The 16,268-nt window shown below is 40.1% G+C and overlaps 4 protein-coding genes across 5 annotated transcripts in view; 2 read left to right on the forward strand and 2 right to left on the reverse strand.

Annotated features, from left to right (window-relative positions):
• Positions 1-218: 218 nt before the first annotated feature.
• Positions 219-16,268, forward strand: part of rpl24 (ribosomal protein L24) — an 86,459-nt gene continuing 70,409 nt past the window's right edge. Inside the window, exon 1 of the mRNA XM_085136424.1 lies at positions 219-226. Coding sequence (XP_084992550.1) covers positions 222-226 — 5 coding nt within the window. The 5' untranslated portion in view covers positions 219-221. The remainder of the gene's footprint in view (positions 227-16,268) is intronic.
• On the forward strand, positions 1,310-6,224 carry LOC146500489 (inosine-uridine preferring nucleoside hydrolase). Of its 2 annotated transcripts, XM_085136418.1 has the most exons (8): positions 1,331-1,414; positions 1,551-1,611; positions 1,743-1,822; positions 1,992-2,179; positions 3,942-4,124; positions 5,109-5,220; positions 5,626-5,762; positions 5,877-6,224. In XM_085136418.1, exons 1-8 carry the CDS (start codon positions 1,390-1,392, stop codon positions 6,222-6,224), a joined length of 1,134 nt encoding a protein of 377 aa, XP_084992544.1. In that variant the 5' UTR covers positions 1,331-1,389. The 2 variants fall into 2 exon arrangements, with proteins under 2 accessions (XP_084992545.1, XP_084992544.1); XM_085136419.1 differs by lacking the exon at positions 1,551-1,611 and having other exon boundaries at positions 1,310-1,414.
• Positions 7,159-9,201, reverse strand: coa5 (cytochrome C oxidase assembly factor 5). Its single transcript, XM_085136426.1, has 3 exons — positions 8,973-9,201; positions 7,614-7,697; positions 7,159-7,498 (listed from the first exon to the last, which is right to left on the reverse strand). The coding sequence occupies exons 1-3, from the start codon at positions 9,072-9,074 to the stop codon at positions 7,457-7,459; spliced, it is 228 nt and encodes a 75-aa protein (XP_084992552.1). The 5' UTR covers positions 9,075-9,201; the 3' UTR covers positions 7,159-7,456.
• mgat4a (alpha-1,3-mannosyl-glycoprotein 4-beta-N-acetylglucosaminyltransferase A) overlaps positions 9,421-16,268 on the reverse strand; it is a 30,487-nt gene continuing 23,639 nt past the window's right edge. Inside the window, exons 7-16 of the mRNA XM_085136414.1 lie at positions 15,771-15,846; positions 14,422-14,536; positions 13,823-13,953; positions 13,614-13,721; positions 13,462-13,536; positions 13,220-13,338; positions 12,500-12,578; positions 12,125-12,185; positions 11,834-11,946; positions 9,421-11,739 (exon numbers count right to left, since the gene is read on the reverse strand). Coding sequence (XP_084992540.1) covers positions 11,713-11,739; positions 11,834-11,946; positions 12,125-12,185; positions 12,500-12,578; positions 13,220-13,338; positions 13,462-13,536; positions 13,614-13,721; positions 13,823-13,953; positions 14,422-14,536; positions 15,771-15,846 — 904 coding nt within the window. The 3' untranslated portion in view covers positions 9,421-11,712. The remainder of the gene's footprint in view (positions 11,740-11,833; positions 11,947-12,124; positions 12,186-12,499; positions 12,579-13,219; positions 13,339-13,461; positions 13,537-13,613; positions 13,722-13,822; positions 13,954-14,421; positions 14,537-15,770; positions 15,847-16,268) is intronic.

Genomic DNA, 16,268 nt, shown 5'->3' on the forward strand with positions numbered 1-16,268 from the left:
AACAGGCACTTAAACAGGGAACAGTGGAGCTGGCACTAAGTAAAATGAATGTAAAAGCATCGGAGGTGGGACAAGGGTCAGAGGGAAGGCATATTTAATATACAGGAAAAATGGGGCAAAGAAAAGCAACTGGATGAGATAGAAAGGAAGAAATCTAATTAATCTAATCTAAGTCAAATGATGATAACTGCTGCTGCAGTAAATGTAAGAAATCTGCCATCATGAATAAATACAAAATTACAGAGTCCTGATAGCTCACTGCTGAGATGTATAATCTACATCATTCATAGTAAATGTCCTTTTTCCTTCACATAGATCCATTGTACAAAAAATAATAATTTCTATATTAAACAGTGAAAAAAAATGAATTTTTCTGTTTTAATATTTTATTCATTACGTAATTACTATGGCGTGGTATGAATAGCCCATGAGAGAGATCTTTCTCAGCAAGAAAAGCTGTAAAAAAAAAAAAAAAAAAAGTTGCAGTTAGACATGAAAAATCTATGCCCTCCTTCGCATTTTCCACAGCCGTCTGGCAGACCGAATTGAACTCTCTGCTGTGCCAGAATAAATTAAATAAATACATAATTAAATAATTTAATTAGTCACTAATTAAATAAAATTTGAAATAAATAAAAAGATAAACTGGGAACCTCCTATCCCGTGCTGCAGATTGCATTCTGCAGAATATCACTCCAGCTCACTGGGTGGCGGTCATCTACCCGATTGTTACTGTTAACCACCGAAGAAGAACCAGCGGCAGAAGAAGACGACCCCCAGAAGCAGTGTTGCCAACTTAGCGACTTTGTCGCTATATTTAGCAAGTTTTCAGACCCCCTAGCGACTTTTTTTCTAAAAAAAAAAAAAAGTCGCTAAAAAAAAGACGTGAAAGCGCATATCGCTTTTACTCTCAACAAACAGCGGGTGCTGTAACGCAGTCAGTTCTTTTACTCTTATGCTGGTTTGTGGATCAGGTTTAAAACTACTTATAAACACACACACACACAAAGTAACTCCACCAGAGTGCCTATTTCGGGTCACTTTTGCCGGTCCAAGCCCGGGTAAAGGAGCAGGGTTGGAATTGTGACATTACAAAAAACAATAATTGCTAAAAGAAATTTAATTTGTAGTTCTAAATAAATTCTAAATGCATTTAGGACGTTTTTTGCTCACTTTATGTCTCGTCCACGATGTTATTTCTCTCTCCAGCAGCGTAGGTTACAATTACATTAGCATGACCAATTATGCAAATTAGGTGATGACGTCATTTAGCGACTTCTAGCGACTTTTAGGACAACCAATAGCGATTTTCCTTACTGAGGAGTTGGCAACACTGCCCAGAAGCAGTCCGTCTGTTTGTGTTTCTGTGGGACTTTGTAGCAGTGGCTGATGTCTTGTCGACCTCTGTGGAAAGGTGAGGGATTAACGTGTCGTTACGTTTTCTTGCTGGACTCAAATCAGACTTTGCTTGTTTACGTTTATTTTACTGCGTTTAACTGACTGCTTAGTTTTAGAAAACACAGCATCGATGCTTTATTCTGTCATTTCAGGGACATTTCTTCTGCAAAAAGCGCTTTGTAGGAAGGATTTAAGGAAGCAGTCTTTCCACAGGTTGATTGTAGTTCCGTCACAGATTATGAATTTTAATCAGCAGACCATAAAGTAGATGGAATATTAACTTTTGCTACTAGGACAAGGTCCACTGTCCATTCAACTTTTCGTGTTTTTATTGCTGTTCAAAGGTTGTTTCCAGTTGAACTTGGCCGGTTCCCGTCTATGAGAGTGACTCACTGCAGGTTATCCTTCTGTCACACTGCTGCAGGTAATGATGTGAAAATAGCATACGTTTCTGTTTCATATCAGGTTCACTGACTGAGATGGTGTAGCTGATCTCGGTGTAGCTGATTCCTGCCCTCTTTATCACAGTGCAAAGACCGTGTTCTTTCAGCTTAGTTTAACCAGACACTTGGATAACTGTGTTCTTACCGCAGGGTCCAGGATGAGGAAGAAGCTGCTGTTGGATGTGGACTGTGGCGTGGACGATGCTCAGGCCATCATGATGGCCCTGGCTGCCCCCAGTGTGCAGATCTTGGGCATTACCTGTGTGCATGGAAACACCTCAGTGGAGAATGTGTGTAAAAACGCACTACGAGTCCTGCAAGCCTGCAGTCACCTCGAGGTAGGATGCTCTTTAGTTAAACACTTATGTTAAAATCAACAAAGTAGCGTGACATTGTAGGAATTTCCTGGCCTCATGTGATAAGCGAGGTTGCATTTTATAGAATTGTCTAACAATGAGGAGTTGTTCCTCATGCCACATGACCCGATGCAGAAAGTGGACAGTTTGAAGGAGTTGGCTTTAGTTCTCTAGTTTTGTCCAAATTCTCTGAAAATGAAATCAAGCATCTCACATATTACAGTTATTATATTAAACCAGCTACTGCTTGTAAACAATTGGGCAAAGTGAAACACAAAGCACCTCGTCTCACTTAGAGGAATATTTTTGTTAATTCAGATTTGTCAAAGTGGTCAATTGTGGACATTTACTTAGTTTTTTTATGCACGTATTCATAACATGAATAAAGAGAAATGAGCACACAAGTTACAGGATTTATGTTCACCCATTTCTCAAGTTAATCCTTCCACATGGAGATGTACCTTTGTACTTTTTTCCAAACATACAAAACAGAGGACTGCCAGTTTAGGCCGCTTCAGGATAAATGAGTAACATAAATCAGATGTTTCATTAACCCTCTTTACCTTGGAGGATGTACCAGGCTGTATCTGTTATTAAAATACACACAGCATGGAGAGCATAGTACTCTCAGTGGTGAGCCCACCTTTATTTTTATTGCCTTTTTATTGCTCCTTTATGCTGTTTGTTTTATAATCAAATGCTTTAATTAAAAATTTTATTTGAATTTCCCTTTGGGAGAAATAAAGATTTTTATCTATCCTTCTATCTATGTTAGGTTGAGCTCTGTAGTTCTGGTCACTCCGAATACTTTCAGCTTGTTGTTTCTAGGAGAAAGAAGAACAGAATATATTCAGATGTCACTCCAGAGATAATTATTTTGGTTTTATTGATATACAAAGCTGAGAGGGCTTTTCCTCGCGATCAGCACTAACTAGCTTCCCTGCTAAAGTAAACCAATACTGTTCTTATTATGTTTACCACAGAATGACCATTGTCAGAAGGTGGAAGGTTTCTGATGGCAGGAAGGTCACTCGCAGCACTGTTTTACCTCTGCTGAGAGGGATAAATCTGAAAATTAGACAACTTGATTTTACACAATTTTTTTTCTAAGTGTTTGCTATGTAACATTCACACACATTCATTCTAGCAAATTGGGGTTCGTATCCTGCCCAAGAATATTTGGCACACAAACCTTCTAATGAGCAGATGACCTGCTCTACCACCCGAGCTACAGCCACCCCAATTCACATGCACTCAGAAGGTGTAATAAACTCTAAGAGTTACCCACTTCTTGAAATTCACGTAAGTTTTATAATTGACTAATCTGACTTGCTCCCCCGTTTACAACCTTGTTTACGAGCCACTCTGACCTCTCAGGTCATCAGCAGATTGTTTAACTGTTCCCAGAATGAAATCTAAGTGTGCTGAAGGTGCTTTCAGTTAGTGTGTTCCAGCTCTTTGTAACAAGCTGCTGACCTGAGATCAATTACATCTGTGCTAACACACAGAAACAGACTCAAAAGCTTTTTATATTTAAACCTCTGTATTCAGCACATTGAGTTTGAACATAATGAGATGTGTTCTATAAATAAAAATGCCATTGCTGCTTAGTGGCAGTATGTTCTAGCTTGAAACAGAAGTCTGAATGTTACAGTCGCCTAAAAGCTGAAGTTGGTTTGGGAATGGTGATGGAATAAAAGCAGGGATGAATTATAACCGGTTCTGCGTTTGCATGTTTCTGCAGATTCCAGTGTTTAAAGGCGCTGCTATGCCGATCCTCGGCGACAGCGGCATCAGCTCGGGGCACTTCCACGGGAAGGATGGCCTGGGAGACGCTCCTGACTCCAAGGCTCCCGGTTTGGAGCTTGTTCAGAAGGAAAACGCTGCGATTGCTATGATCAGGATTGTAAACGAGAACCCTGGAGAGGTGAGGAATGTGCGAGTGATAGACCCTCAGAAAGATTGCGGATATTTCTCCTGTAAGTTCCTGTCAAATATGACAGTCTGTCTTAGGGCTGTGCGATATGACCAAAATCTCATATCCTGATATAAGATATCTATCGTCCCGATAAATCACAAAAATGTAACATTTTCTGTAAATTCTGTGAATCTCAGGCAGCTCGACTTGCATGAAGTGTTTCCAGCTGTGCGTCATGTAGCTGGAGTCGAGTGTTTTAACAGATGCATGAAACTATACATTTTTAGACATAAGTTGTAACGGCCGCCGTTTTCTTTGTGAGTATTTATTACACGGCGTGCTGCGGGGAAAAGCCTGTTCTAACGTTTGAGTCTAAGGTTTATTTTTTAGCACCTGGCGGCTTTTTTACTTCTCATCCGTAAACAATCTGCTCTTTCACGTGATTCAGTTTATTTTGAAAAATCTCAACAGGATCTTGAGCTTTATTGTGAAAGGTTTATGTGGAACATAAACAAGCGGACACGTGATGGTGTTACCATCGTTGTTGCTAACAACAACTCATAAAAACAGGCGCTTGTCCGTCTGTAGTGTGGTTATATAAAATATAAGAGAAAGAGAGAACTTTAAGAAATTAATATAATAGCCACTGCAGTGACCATCAAAACGATGAAAAAATATTGCAGTAAACAGTTTATTTTGCGACACTACGAAACAAACGATAGGGTAAAATGAAACGATACACGTTTTGTATATCGTCATCCGATATATATTGTTATATGAACAGCCCTAGTCTGTCTCGCTCTCGGAGATGTCTGTGCTCCTCTCATCATGTGCGCTAGGGAAAGTAAACACATGACGTCGCTATGTCAGCAATAAATGTCATTAATATCACAGTGACATTTTCTTTATCACGTAAAAGGTTCTGGTGGAAAGCTCTCTGTGCTTGCACTAGTGCGCTTTTTGCAAAATTTTAATCCGTGTGTCTTCTCCCAGGTATCTCTGGTTGCCACGGCACCCCTCACCAACTTGGCTCTGGCTGTGAAGATGGATCCATCTCTGCCGAGCAAACTCAAGGGCCTCTACATCATGGGAGGCAACACTGAATGTCAGTAAAACGCTGTCGCTTCATAAGTCTACATAGGGCCAGAGGATATAAACTGTTTAGGAAGAAACACACGTTAGAATGAATTCTGTGGTGTTTCCAGACAGACGTGATTAAATAACCAGTGAACCCATTCGAACAGCAGAAACAATTATTTAATTGATGGAACATTTAATTCGTTAGCTGTTGCTTTTCATTACCAAACTTTATGAAGTTTTCCAAGTATTGCTTTCCACCCTTTCAGTTTAAATTAAATCTCAAAACAAAACACAATTGGATTTATCAGTAACATTTTGTTTACAACATAGTCCATCAAATATCAACTGGTAATTTATTTATTTTTTCACCAGAATTTTAATCTTTGTCTGTGTGGGGTTCTCATTATTGTCTCTGCTCTGTGTAATCCAGCTCGAGGGAACACCACAGTGTGTGGGGAGTTTAATTTTGCTGTGGATCCAGAAGCTGCATACATCGTGCTTAAAGAGTACTGCTGTCCCACCTACTTGGCCGGCTGGGAGTTCACCTGCTACAACAAGTTAACCTGGGTAATGCCTGTGTTTACACGTTTTAGCGTTTAGAAGTAGATTCATGCTACATGTTAGTCGTCAAGCGACCGAAACAACAACAAAAAACACCTTTCCCTGCTCACACTTCAACAGGAGTTCTGCGATGAATGGTTGGCGCAGAACACCAGTAAAGCTCGCTTCATGAAGAAGATCTTCCACCACAGCTACCAGGCGGCGCAGACTGAACGCTTGCAGAAAGAGTGCGTCGCCGGTTCGGGTTTCATTTCCTGCGACTCGTATGCGGTGGCTGCCGCCATAGATGATTCGTTCATCATAGAAAGCGACCAATACCCAGTCAGCGTGGAGCTGTCAGGCACGCACACCAGGGGCATGATGATAGTAGACACTGTGGGTTTCCTGAAGGACGCTCGCGAGGTTTGTCTCATGAAGAAGGTGGACTTGGAGAAGTTCAAGCAAATGATGATGGCAGCTTTACAATAATATTTAAATTGGCCAAAAGCGGCACCTTTACAGGTTTGTTTTTATGGGGCGGGCAACATGGACGTCCAGGTTTGTGAATGCAATGATTGAGGGTCCAAGTCCCTGTTCGAGTATTAAAATTGACATAATTTCCTTAGGGATTAATAAAGTATTCTAATTCTGTATTCTGATCAAACCACCAGTCTTCCATTAGTTGATGATTTGCTCAGCTACAGTCATGCCTTCATATGGAAGAGTTGCGTGGTATGTCTTTCACGCATTATTATGTGAAAGAATGCGGAGCCTAAAATAAAGAGCCCTGCTTAACAGAAAGTTTATAATCACTGTTGTGATCGGCCAGATCTCCAGCTAGGATTTTAGAAAGCCTTTATATTTCCTTCATAATTACTGTGATGGACAAGTGTTGTAGTTTTGCTACTGAAACAGACACATCCCATGATATCGATGCTCAGAGTTGCTCATAAGAAGGAAAAAAAAAAAGGTCTTGAATAAAAATCAGACATATCTTTATTTAATGACACTGAGAGGGATTTAATACATTTGTTTTTCATTCTTGAGAATTTGAGCTCACTCTTGAGAAAATGAAGAGTTTTTAGCCACATCTGTTTTTTTTTTTTTTTATTATAGTCTAATTCTGAAGGCGTTGAACTGACTTTAATTGTGGAATGACCCAACTGTGAAGGTACATGGGGGGGGGACATGAAGAACTTGATTTGCTTGTTCTGTAACTGAAGAAACTGTAACAAGTGAGATATTAAACTCTTTGCAATGGTGGTCATAAGTCAGCACCCTGCATAGAGCAGAAACTGCAAGCTACACCTGGAACTGACTGACATAGCACTGCCTCTTTGTAGGACACCTCATTTGTATAATGTTTATACTGTAGACAAGTTTGCAATCAGTCAGAAGTTCAATATAATGTTTTGAAACAAAATCTTGTCCATTGTAATCATTAATTTATTACAAGTGTTTGCATTTCCTTAAACACACACTCATCCAACATTTTTCTCCCAAGAAATAAAAACTCCCATAGATCAGAAGAGTTGTACGGGTTTTTTCCCAGTCCTGCACTTAGCTTGATTAGTCGGTAATCCTGTTTTCAGTGCGTCACCAACTTTCTCAACGCATGTCCACAGCAGGTATTTGTAATGCTGGAACATTCCCTGGACATCAATGCACGTACTCGGAGCTGCTTGTGCCCTAAAAAGATGCATCAGATTTTGCATGGTTCCTCATTCTCCTTTCCTTCCTCTGAATCTCGACCGCGCGTCCAGCTGTAAACAGATGATCTTGGTTAAGTTTTTTTTTTTTTAACTGCACAATATGCCCCTATAAGAAATTAGAAAGCTCTCTGTTTTAATGACTAGTTGACTGTTTCCTAAAACTCACCATTGACCTCTTGCACTCAAAGAAGGATGTCTGCAGGGCTTTGCAGTGGCCTTCCTTTAGACACTCACTGGGTTTCTTTCCCTCCTGAAAAAATAAGAAACCACTTCATACCCTGGGCCCTTCCCATTAGTAAAATGTGCATTATATCCACACTGTATATAAACACAAGTATAACTGGCATCAGTGACATACCATTAAACACTGGATCAAGGGTGTAGATTTGGTTGTGGCATTGGTGGGGACGGATGATTCAACCACTGAACCCTGCCCTGTTTCTTATTTTTTTTCCTTTTTGTTTTTGCTTCTTGATAAAAGGAGAAATATACTTGCCTGCTATTCTACCTGCTTTTAAACCATTAAAAATTACAATTCATAGTTTTATATGTGAATTATATAATGTTAAATTACTATTAAACAAATGACCGACGAAGTATTTTAGGCTTTAGTTTACTTCAGCCATATTCCATATAAATCAGGTATCATACAAAAATAAAAAATAGCTTCAAATACAGTCATGACAATAAAAGAATATGACTTTAAGGACTTAACAACATTACTTCAGTTGTACTACACCAACATTTCTGACACATTAGCACTAAGGGAACACTGAATGACCTGGTGGTTTTTGTCCATAAAGATTACCACAAAGTAAAAGATCTCTCAGGATATTCCTCCCATATTGGCTTCTCTTCATTGGCTCCCCGTTAAATCCTTCTCACACAGAAAGTCTTGAATCGCTTGGATCTCAGACTGTTAATTTACTTGTGATTGCAGGTATTTTTAAAAGTAAAATGGGAGGCAGAGCCTGCAGGCTTTCTGATCCTGTTTACCCAAGTCTTTCACTATTCCACGACCTCATGGTGTTTTCTATCAAGGTCAAGAAAAAGACGAAGTAGTTGTTATTTATTTATTATATTCGACCACAGCTCCGGTCAGTTAAAGGCACAAAAAACCAAGCAAACATGTATTTTGGGGAGACTGCGCCGACTTGGCTAAAGTGGTGCTGCTAATTCTTGTTATTGGCAACCTTTGACAACCCAGCGAAATGACGATTGTATGACGTTTTAAGGTAAACAAGTGTCGCCAATCGACAGAAAGAAGGACAACCAATAATAATCTCGGGTAATATGTAATTCATATAGTTTCTAGCAGCTGTTAAACTAAAGCACTGTCTATGGGCTGTACTCTGGGACAGTGGGTAGGCTACAAAGCATGGCTAACCTCAGAAATCTTTCACAAGTATTTCTTTCCCGCGCTTTATTTATGGCTCTGACTGTCTCCAGATTGTCTTTTAGGTGTAACAGAATTGATTGCTTTGGTTTTAAGCTAAGCACCCTCAGCTAGGGTATATTAACTTACCTTAACAACACAGTCGTGCTGAAGGAGACATGCCTTAAAGTCTTCTCTGATGCCTGCGCATGCTCTGTTATCCTCCTCTTTGTCTTCGTAATATTTCGGCATTGTTCGGAATTCAATTTAACACCAGTTATCACCGTACTAGTAAACTAACAAGTGAGAAAAATCAGCTAGTTCACAGCACTAAAACCGATGTCATTATGAAAGCTGTAAGCTACCATCTTTCTGAAATGGCATGATGGGAAAACGGAAGTACTCCGTGAAAAGCTATGCATGCTGGGAACGACTGTAGTTTTCCTTGTATGTTTTGTATTCATCAACTTGCGAAAAGTTAACACGCTGGATTTTTAGGTCTTATTTGCAAAGTTTTCAATGTCTTTAATTAAACCCGGTGATGCAGATGACATGAATAATGCAAGTAGAACAAAATCAACACAAAATGGCCATGGCTCGTAACAACCTTTAGCATTTATTTGGGAAGATGTCCAATGAAAAATGATGTAAGTCAGGCATACACATGTACACGATGAAGGCACATGAACTGATGGGTGTTTGGGGTGGGCGGCAGCTGTGAAGCAACACTCCTTTCCTGTTTGCCTTCTACTTTCTACAAATGCAGGAAGGAGCGGGGTCCTAAGGATCAAATAACCGTTTCATGCCGTTTACATGCATTCAGTTTGTTTAAATATGGATGCAGCAAACTCTCAAAACAGCAACTTGAGTTGCATTTTCTCCCATCTCCTCTGTAAATGTGAAGAATGTACCACTTTTCTTTAGTCAGCTCAGGTTTGATCAGGGGGCAGAGGAGCCTGCTATGACCCAAAAGGCATTTTTTTTAATGAATTACAAATAATAATAATGCACATGAACAAGCGTGATTAGTTAATTAAAAATATTCATATTGATTCCACCAAAAGGCACTTCACTACCCCCTTGAAAAAAACCCTTTTAACAAGTAAAAATGAGTGAAGCTCCACTTTAAAACAGCTTCCACTCAGTAAATCAGCCACAAATACAAGTTGATTTCTAGAAACTATCAGAGAGGCAAGAGGAAGTAATAGAGAGACATAAATTGTTACTGTATTTATATATACAATCAGTGGCACTCTCCACAATTATCAGTAGTCATAATATTATGTCCAATCAAAAAAAAAAAACTGACACATGACTGGACAAACGAATTGCAATGTGGAGGGAAAAAAAAAACGTGGGAAAAATGGAAAACTGGGTACAGCGATGAAGGCTAAGATTGTAACAAAGAAAGCAGTGCAAATCACGCCTTTTCAGATGGTCGTCTGGCACAAAGCCTGCTCATTTACCACTTTCAGCATAACACACAATTATTGTCGTTGACATCCAATCACTAATTGGACTGTGTGGGTTCAAAATATTCAAAACATTAGTATATCCAGCAATTGACGTGTAGGCAAACGTGAGCGGGAATAACGTTAAATACTTTCAAGGGACCAACATATAAGGCACATATTACCAATTTTGACCCACACCTACAGCTTTGTTCAGCAGATTTCCTATGATCAAGTTTTTTTTATCAGTTCCAATAAATTAGTTATGACATTTTGCATCAAAAGGAGAGAAACAATAACAAACTGAACCAAGCTATTTGTACTGACAGAGAAAGCAACTGCAAGTAGCTGTTATAATGAAAATAATATGTACAATAGCATTTAGAAAAGAAAAGAAAAATGCACAAAAGTACACAAAGACACAGACTCTGAACTACCATAAACATCTCTTGATAGAATAAAAATATATTTTACCTCTTGTACAAATTAAAGATTTATTTCAAATAAATTAAATCACCTTCATAGATCGTCAGTCGTAGCTGTAATAATATATCAATATAACAATATATTCCTTCAGGAAAATGGTGCCAAGGCAATGTCCGATTGATTTCCTATAAATGGACACTGAGGTCATACACAGCCTGTCAGATAAGAGGTGTTGGTATTCATTGTCTTCATGGAGTAGGGTAGTTACCACTGATACTGGCATGTGGTCAAAGGTGTCACCGTCTGGTTACAGGCAGGATCTTTTTAACGGTAAGCTCATCCTGAGTGTGTGTTTCAGGATAAGCTGAGCATTTAAATGGAACCCACACCTTTCTAGATGGAAACATTTTTTTCTAATGTTTGGGCTGGTGTTGATCTGGAGCGCCGTCATCTCTGCAGAGAACAGAGAGCAACTGGCCACTAGTGATGACAACATTCTTGATCATGGCAGGCTTCGCTGAGGCGCTAGTGACAGTGCAATGCCCCAGCTCGCCCAAAAGGTGGCAGCATTAAGTAACTGAAGGATTTGGCAGCATCTACACCAGTGGCCAGGTGACCGGTTCTCCCCCAGATGCTTGATTAATTTGTCCCAGTATTTTTTCTGATTGTTTTAAAAGCTGCTTAACAACAGAGCATGGATCAGAAGTCCTCACACACTCCGCTGTTGTTTGTCAGACAGTAGTATTCACATTCTCACAAATAAACAAAGAGCAAAAGAGTGAGGGAGAGAAGAACGAAGAAGGGGAGAAACAGACTGATGAGAAGCAAAATTAACAAGGTATATTAGGGAGAGCGGGGGACAAACACGGGGCGTTCGTCAAACAAGCTCGGACGAGCAACTCTAAGCCCTAATGACTTCACTGCTGGTCGCTAGGTGCCAGGGGCCCTGCATAAGCAGCCTAGGGGGGCTTTGTTCCCCAGGGGCCATCACTCACGTAGGCCCTCAGGACCGTTCAGCTTGTTACCCTTTTTATATGTATCTGTGGGGAAACAGGTACAACCATGGAGTTAGTGCATTGATATTCATTGTTTATTGTGCAACACATCAACAGATGGCAAGTGTGATTGGCTTACTTCACTGAGAATGGCCCACACAGCAGAGTCCTTGAGAACCGAAAGTCGGAGCGCAACAACAGGATTCAGCGAAGGATCTACAGCCCCTTCAGCCACACCCTTTTCAAACTGACCTGTGTGTTTAAATAAACAGGCACACCTCAAAACTTGTAAGCGATCAGAGAGGCAAAAAAGAGGTTAAACCTTAACTGATTTACACATATTCTCCAAACCAATATGCTAAAGCTAACTAGAAATTATGTATTTAACATGTATTTAAACAGCATGTAGCAATTCATTACATTCACATACCGATCCTATAAAAGCGATCTTCAGTTCGCTTGTACTTGTCTTTGGTCTGAAGTCCACTTTCCTAACATAAGAGGGCAACAACAGATGGACAGTGGAATGAAATAAAACACATCTTATAATCTTAATGATGACTCTCATTTGAGCTGCATTCAAAGACATGCTGGCAACAGTTCTCAAAGCGTGGCGCACAGTGTCAGAATGAATCACCTCTGGAAGAGTATGCGATTCTGTCACACTCACATTCCTGTCAATAATCAATACCCCACATCCCTCAGAGCAGCCATTCGATATAATCTAATCAGAGCCATTCACACACCGCACCAGAGAAAGGTGGCAGATGTGTGTAAGAGTCTGTGTGTGTGGGTGTTTTCATACCGAGACGGGCAGTATTTCCACTGTGGTGTTCTCGATCTTGTCCCCTGGGTGCTCCTGGTTACCGCTGCGAAACAGGAACCTGCCAGTCAAATCAAGCACATGTTTTAGCGCCGTCATTCATGGATAAGCATCCCTGCACTTTCTTTCTCCCCAATGGTACCAGCCACACAGATGCACACAGTCTGTCAAATTGGAGCTGGGAGCCAAGACAGCTGAATTTGGGTATGCAAAAGTACACAAACCCGCTGCACGCTATATCTGAGCTGAGACATCAACTGGGTACAACCAGCTTGGTTAAAATGTCCAGGCTGGTGTTTCTTAGATTTCATATTCAAGGCTTTACTATTATTTTTAAATACTATAAAATGCAATATTTCTGTCTGCTCTGCTTAAACCTGCCAGTATAGTTATTAGCCTTGTTCCCTTCCTACCCTCCCACCCTCAATGCTTAATTTAGAGTACTCTCATTAGCTCATCCCGTTCCTTGGATTTGCACTCCACAGAAAGCACAAAAGCTATATCTGAATAAACACTGCCTCTAAACTTGATCTCTAACCTTGGGGTCAAGGTCATTTTTATTAGATGCACCTATGGTATTAATTTGAAACTTGAAAAGTATGACACCTTGTTCGAGTTATCGCAAATTTGGATGTCCACGTGGCTTGCCAGTCGGGGTGATAAGGGGTAAAAACCACACAAATAAAGCAGCTCTTTATTTACCTCTCTATGCTAACAGGCCTGTCAAATTTGAACAGGATATAGTCTCCAGCAGTAGGAGTGATGGCCCAGAAGAAATCCTCCCCTAGATACGTCTTCTCCAACGTGTGACCCTGATAAACCTGAAAGAGACACGCTCTTTTATTCCTCACATCATTTTGCATATAGCTAATTATATTTTTATCTGTAATTATTACTAATAACTATACAATGAATACAAAGGTACCAAAACTCCAGAGTTATACCTTCATTGAAGTGGAGACCTCAGCGGGTGGGTTAACATGCATCTTGTGCAGAAGGGGCTTCAGGAAGTCCTTGTCCTACACAAAGAGGAAACAAGTGTTTCTACACAGGAAGACATTTCAACTGCTGTGGAAAATAAACACCCGTGACTCACTGTAAGTTTCTGAATCTTTCCAGCGAGAGAGGAATGGAGCCCCACGTGCTGAAATAGGGAAGGTCTAAACCGTACACGAAGGCTGGACTTCTGCCGCTCACAGTGTTTCTGGGGGGGGGGGAAAGAGAGTGGCAGGAGAACAATGGTAAGACCTATTTTTGCTAGACTATTTCTCTCATTCATACAAGTAGTAGAAGTAGAATGCATACCGCATCTTTTTCAGGATTGCAGACTTTGACCCACAGAATATGGTCCAGCAGCCAGTCGATGGGCTTCTCTTTGTAGAACATAAAAATAAACTCAACAATAAGGTTCAAGTCTGGGGCCTGGAACATTTTTCCTGTAGGAAACAAGTTTATAGACATTCATTGATCCTCCACAGAAGCTCATTAGCAACAAATTATCTGCAGCAAGATGATTAAAGCATGAAAAGGGCTCAGGGGACTTTCTGGTACAGAGTAAACAAGAGAAAAACAGAGAAAATCAGCAGGAATTAATACAGCAAGAAAGTGAAAATACCGTTTTGGAAACCTCAATTCTCTAAAAATCGTAAAAGGCATGCAACATGAGCTAAAGACGTACCCACTCCTCATTTACTTTTGTTTTTTCCTGCTTATTGCAACTACCTAATTTCCATAGTGATCAATATCACTTTCCTCTTTCTTTACTGGCTGCTCCCTCATTTCATTTCACTGTTGTCATAATCAAGTGCTACAGGATGGAAATGCCTTATCACAAATGTGTTTTTGCTGACTGTGCTTTGTTTTGACAGAACACTGGTGGATGCTCAGTGCTTAATGCATAGTACCAATGAAGCCAAGCTGAGAGAACTCCAGGATCATCCAGTCTTCTGAAGAGAGCTGCAGGGCAAAGTTCTTCATGGTGGCAAAGTAGTTGGGCTTGGCCACAATGTCATCCTCCAGCTAAACAAACACACACAGGAAAATCAGACTGTAAAACAGAAGAAACCCTTAAAGTTTAAGGCTTTAATTGTGGCATAGAGGGTGAGTAGTAGGAGGGAGACTTTTCTATTTTCACACAAGCACAGCTCTCTGAGCTCAGTTAAGAAACACTTCTGAGTTTGCGCACTAAACTAGAGTAGCGCGATGCTATGCTAGGCAGTACCTTTTGCCTTCAGGTGAGAGCACAGTATGGAAATGACACATCACACAAAGAAGACAGAAAGATAAAAGATCACAGCAGTTACATTCAGTTTTGAATGGCTTGTATAAGAATTTCAAATCCGATATGTGACATCTACTTTAACTTCAGGGCTGCAAAAATCTAAGAGGATCAGCCTACTAAGTAAACCTAGCTACAACAATAAAGCATAGTGCCTCTGTAAAATGACCAGGTTTTCATTGATGAAAAAATAAACCTGTTTCCTTACTATGCATGAAAACGGGCTTTCACATTTGCATACATCGCAGTCCATCCAAAACTGGGAACTGAATGTGTAACATTTTGCATAGTCAGTCTAAATTGTTGAGCACAGTACATTTCCAGTGTGATACATGTTTGCCTTGGTACACCCTGTCATTCGCTCTGCTTCAGTTCTTAACTATGAGCTATAGCATGCTAGTAGGATTAACTGTTAAATCTGGGCAGACACCATCCAATTTTAATTACGCACTACACGTTTTAATCGGCCTCCCTGTAAGGCCAGAGCCTGAGTCTTTTCTGCTGGCAACAAACCAACAATGACGTGAAGCTCAGAGTGAAAGTGAAAGAGGTCAAAGGCTTACACAGAAATTCCAATAAAGTTTATTCAACCAAGATGACTGTGTCCTCAGTGTTGCCATAGCAGAGAAAAGGAGAAAGTTTAGTCTTGGAAGTCGATAAAATAGAATAATTTTAAAATGACTTTCAGAGCACGTAAAGCGTCACTTTTGATTCTAAAGCCCAAACTGGACTGTTGGATAAAACAGATAATCAAAGGTCAATATGAATATTTTGCACTGTTCTTCTTGATTAACTTTTTTTTAATATTTCTATTTTTAATGTTTAATAAAAACAATGAAGATCAGACAGGAAAGTAGAGAGGGACATGTACCGAAAGGCCATGGGTTCGAACCCAGGCCGAACCAGTAACAAACCAATACCAGAACTGAACAAAGTGTGTACTCAGCTTTACATGCTACTGCACCAAAGACATACCTGGACATAATAAACTCCTTTGCTTACAGCATACATCATGAGGAAAGAATAATCCAGGTTCTGCTTTGTACGCCATCTAAAAAAAAACATTAAAAAAACAAAGATTATTGTATTTTCTTCTCAGGAATATCATATATGTGCACGAAGCATGTCAGACACTTTGCTTTACATGCAGAAAGCAAAGCTGTAGTCCTGGCTATACACAAAGTTGCAGCAGCAGACTCTGAATAATTGATGAACCAAACTGTCACACTAATTGTTTGATCTACATGGTGTTTCAGATTGACTGAAGGCAGCAGGCATTCTTGTGTGGGAGGTGCCTCAGGGTACACATGCACTGTCACATATACATACACATACACATACTATTAATAAAAAGATCAAGAGAAGATACAAGCTGAGGGCATGGATGCACACCCACACAGAAAACAAGTGTGTAATATACAACACACCACAGCGAGCATGTTCAACAACGCACTGTACTATTTATATCCCCAT

The sequence above is a fragment of the Neolamprologus multifasciatus genome, chromosome 16 (genome assembly GCF_963576455.1).
Source record: "Neolamprologus multifasciatus chromosome 16, fNeoMul1.2, whole genome shotgun sequence".
In the NCBI taxonomy this organism is placed as follows: Eukaryota; Metazoa; Chordata; class Actinopteri; order Cichliformes; family Cichlidae; genus Neolamprologus; species Neolamprologus multifasciatus.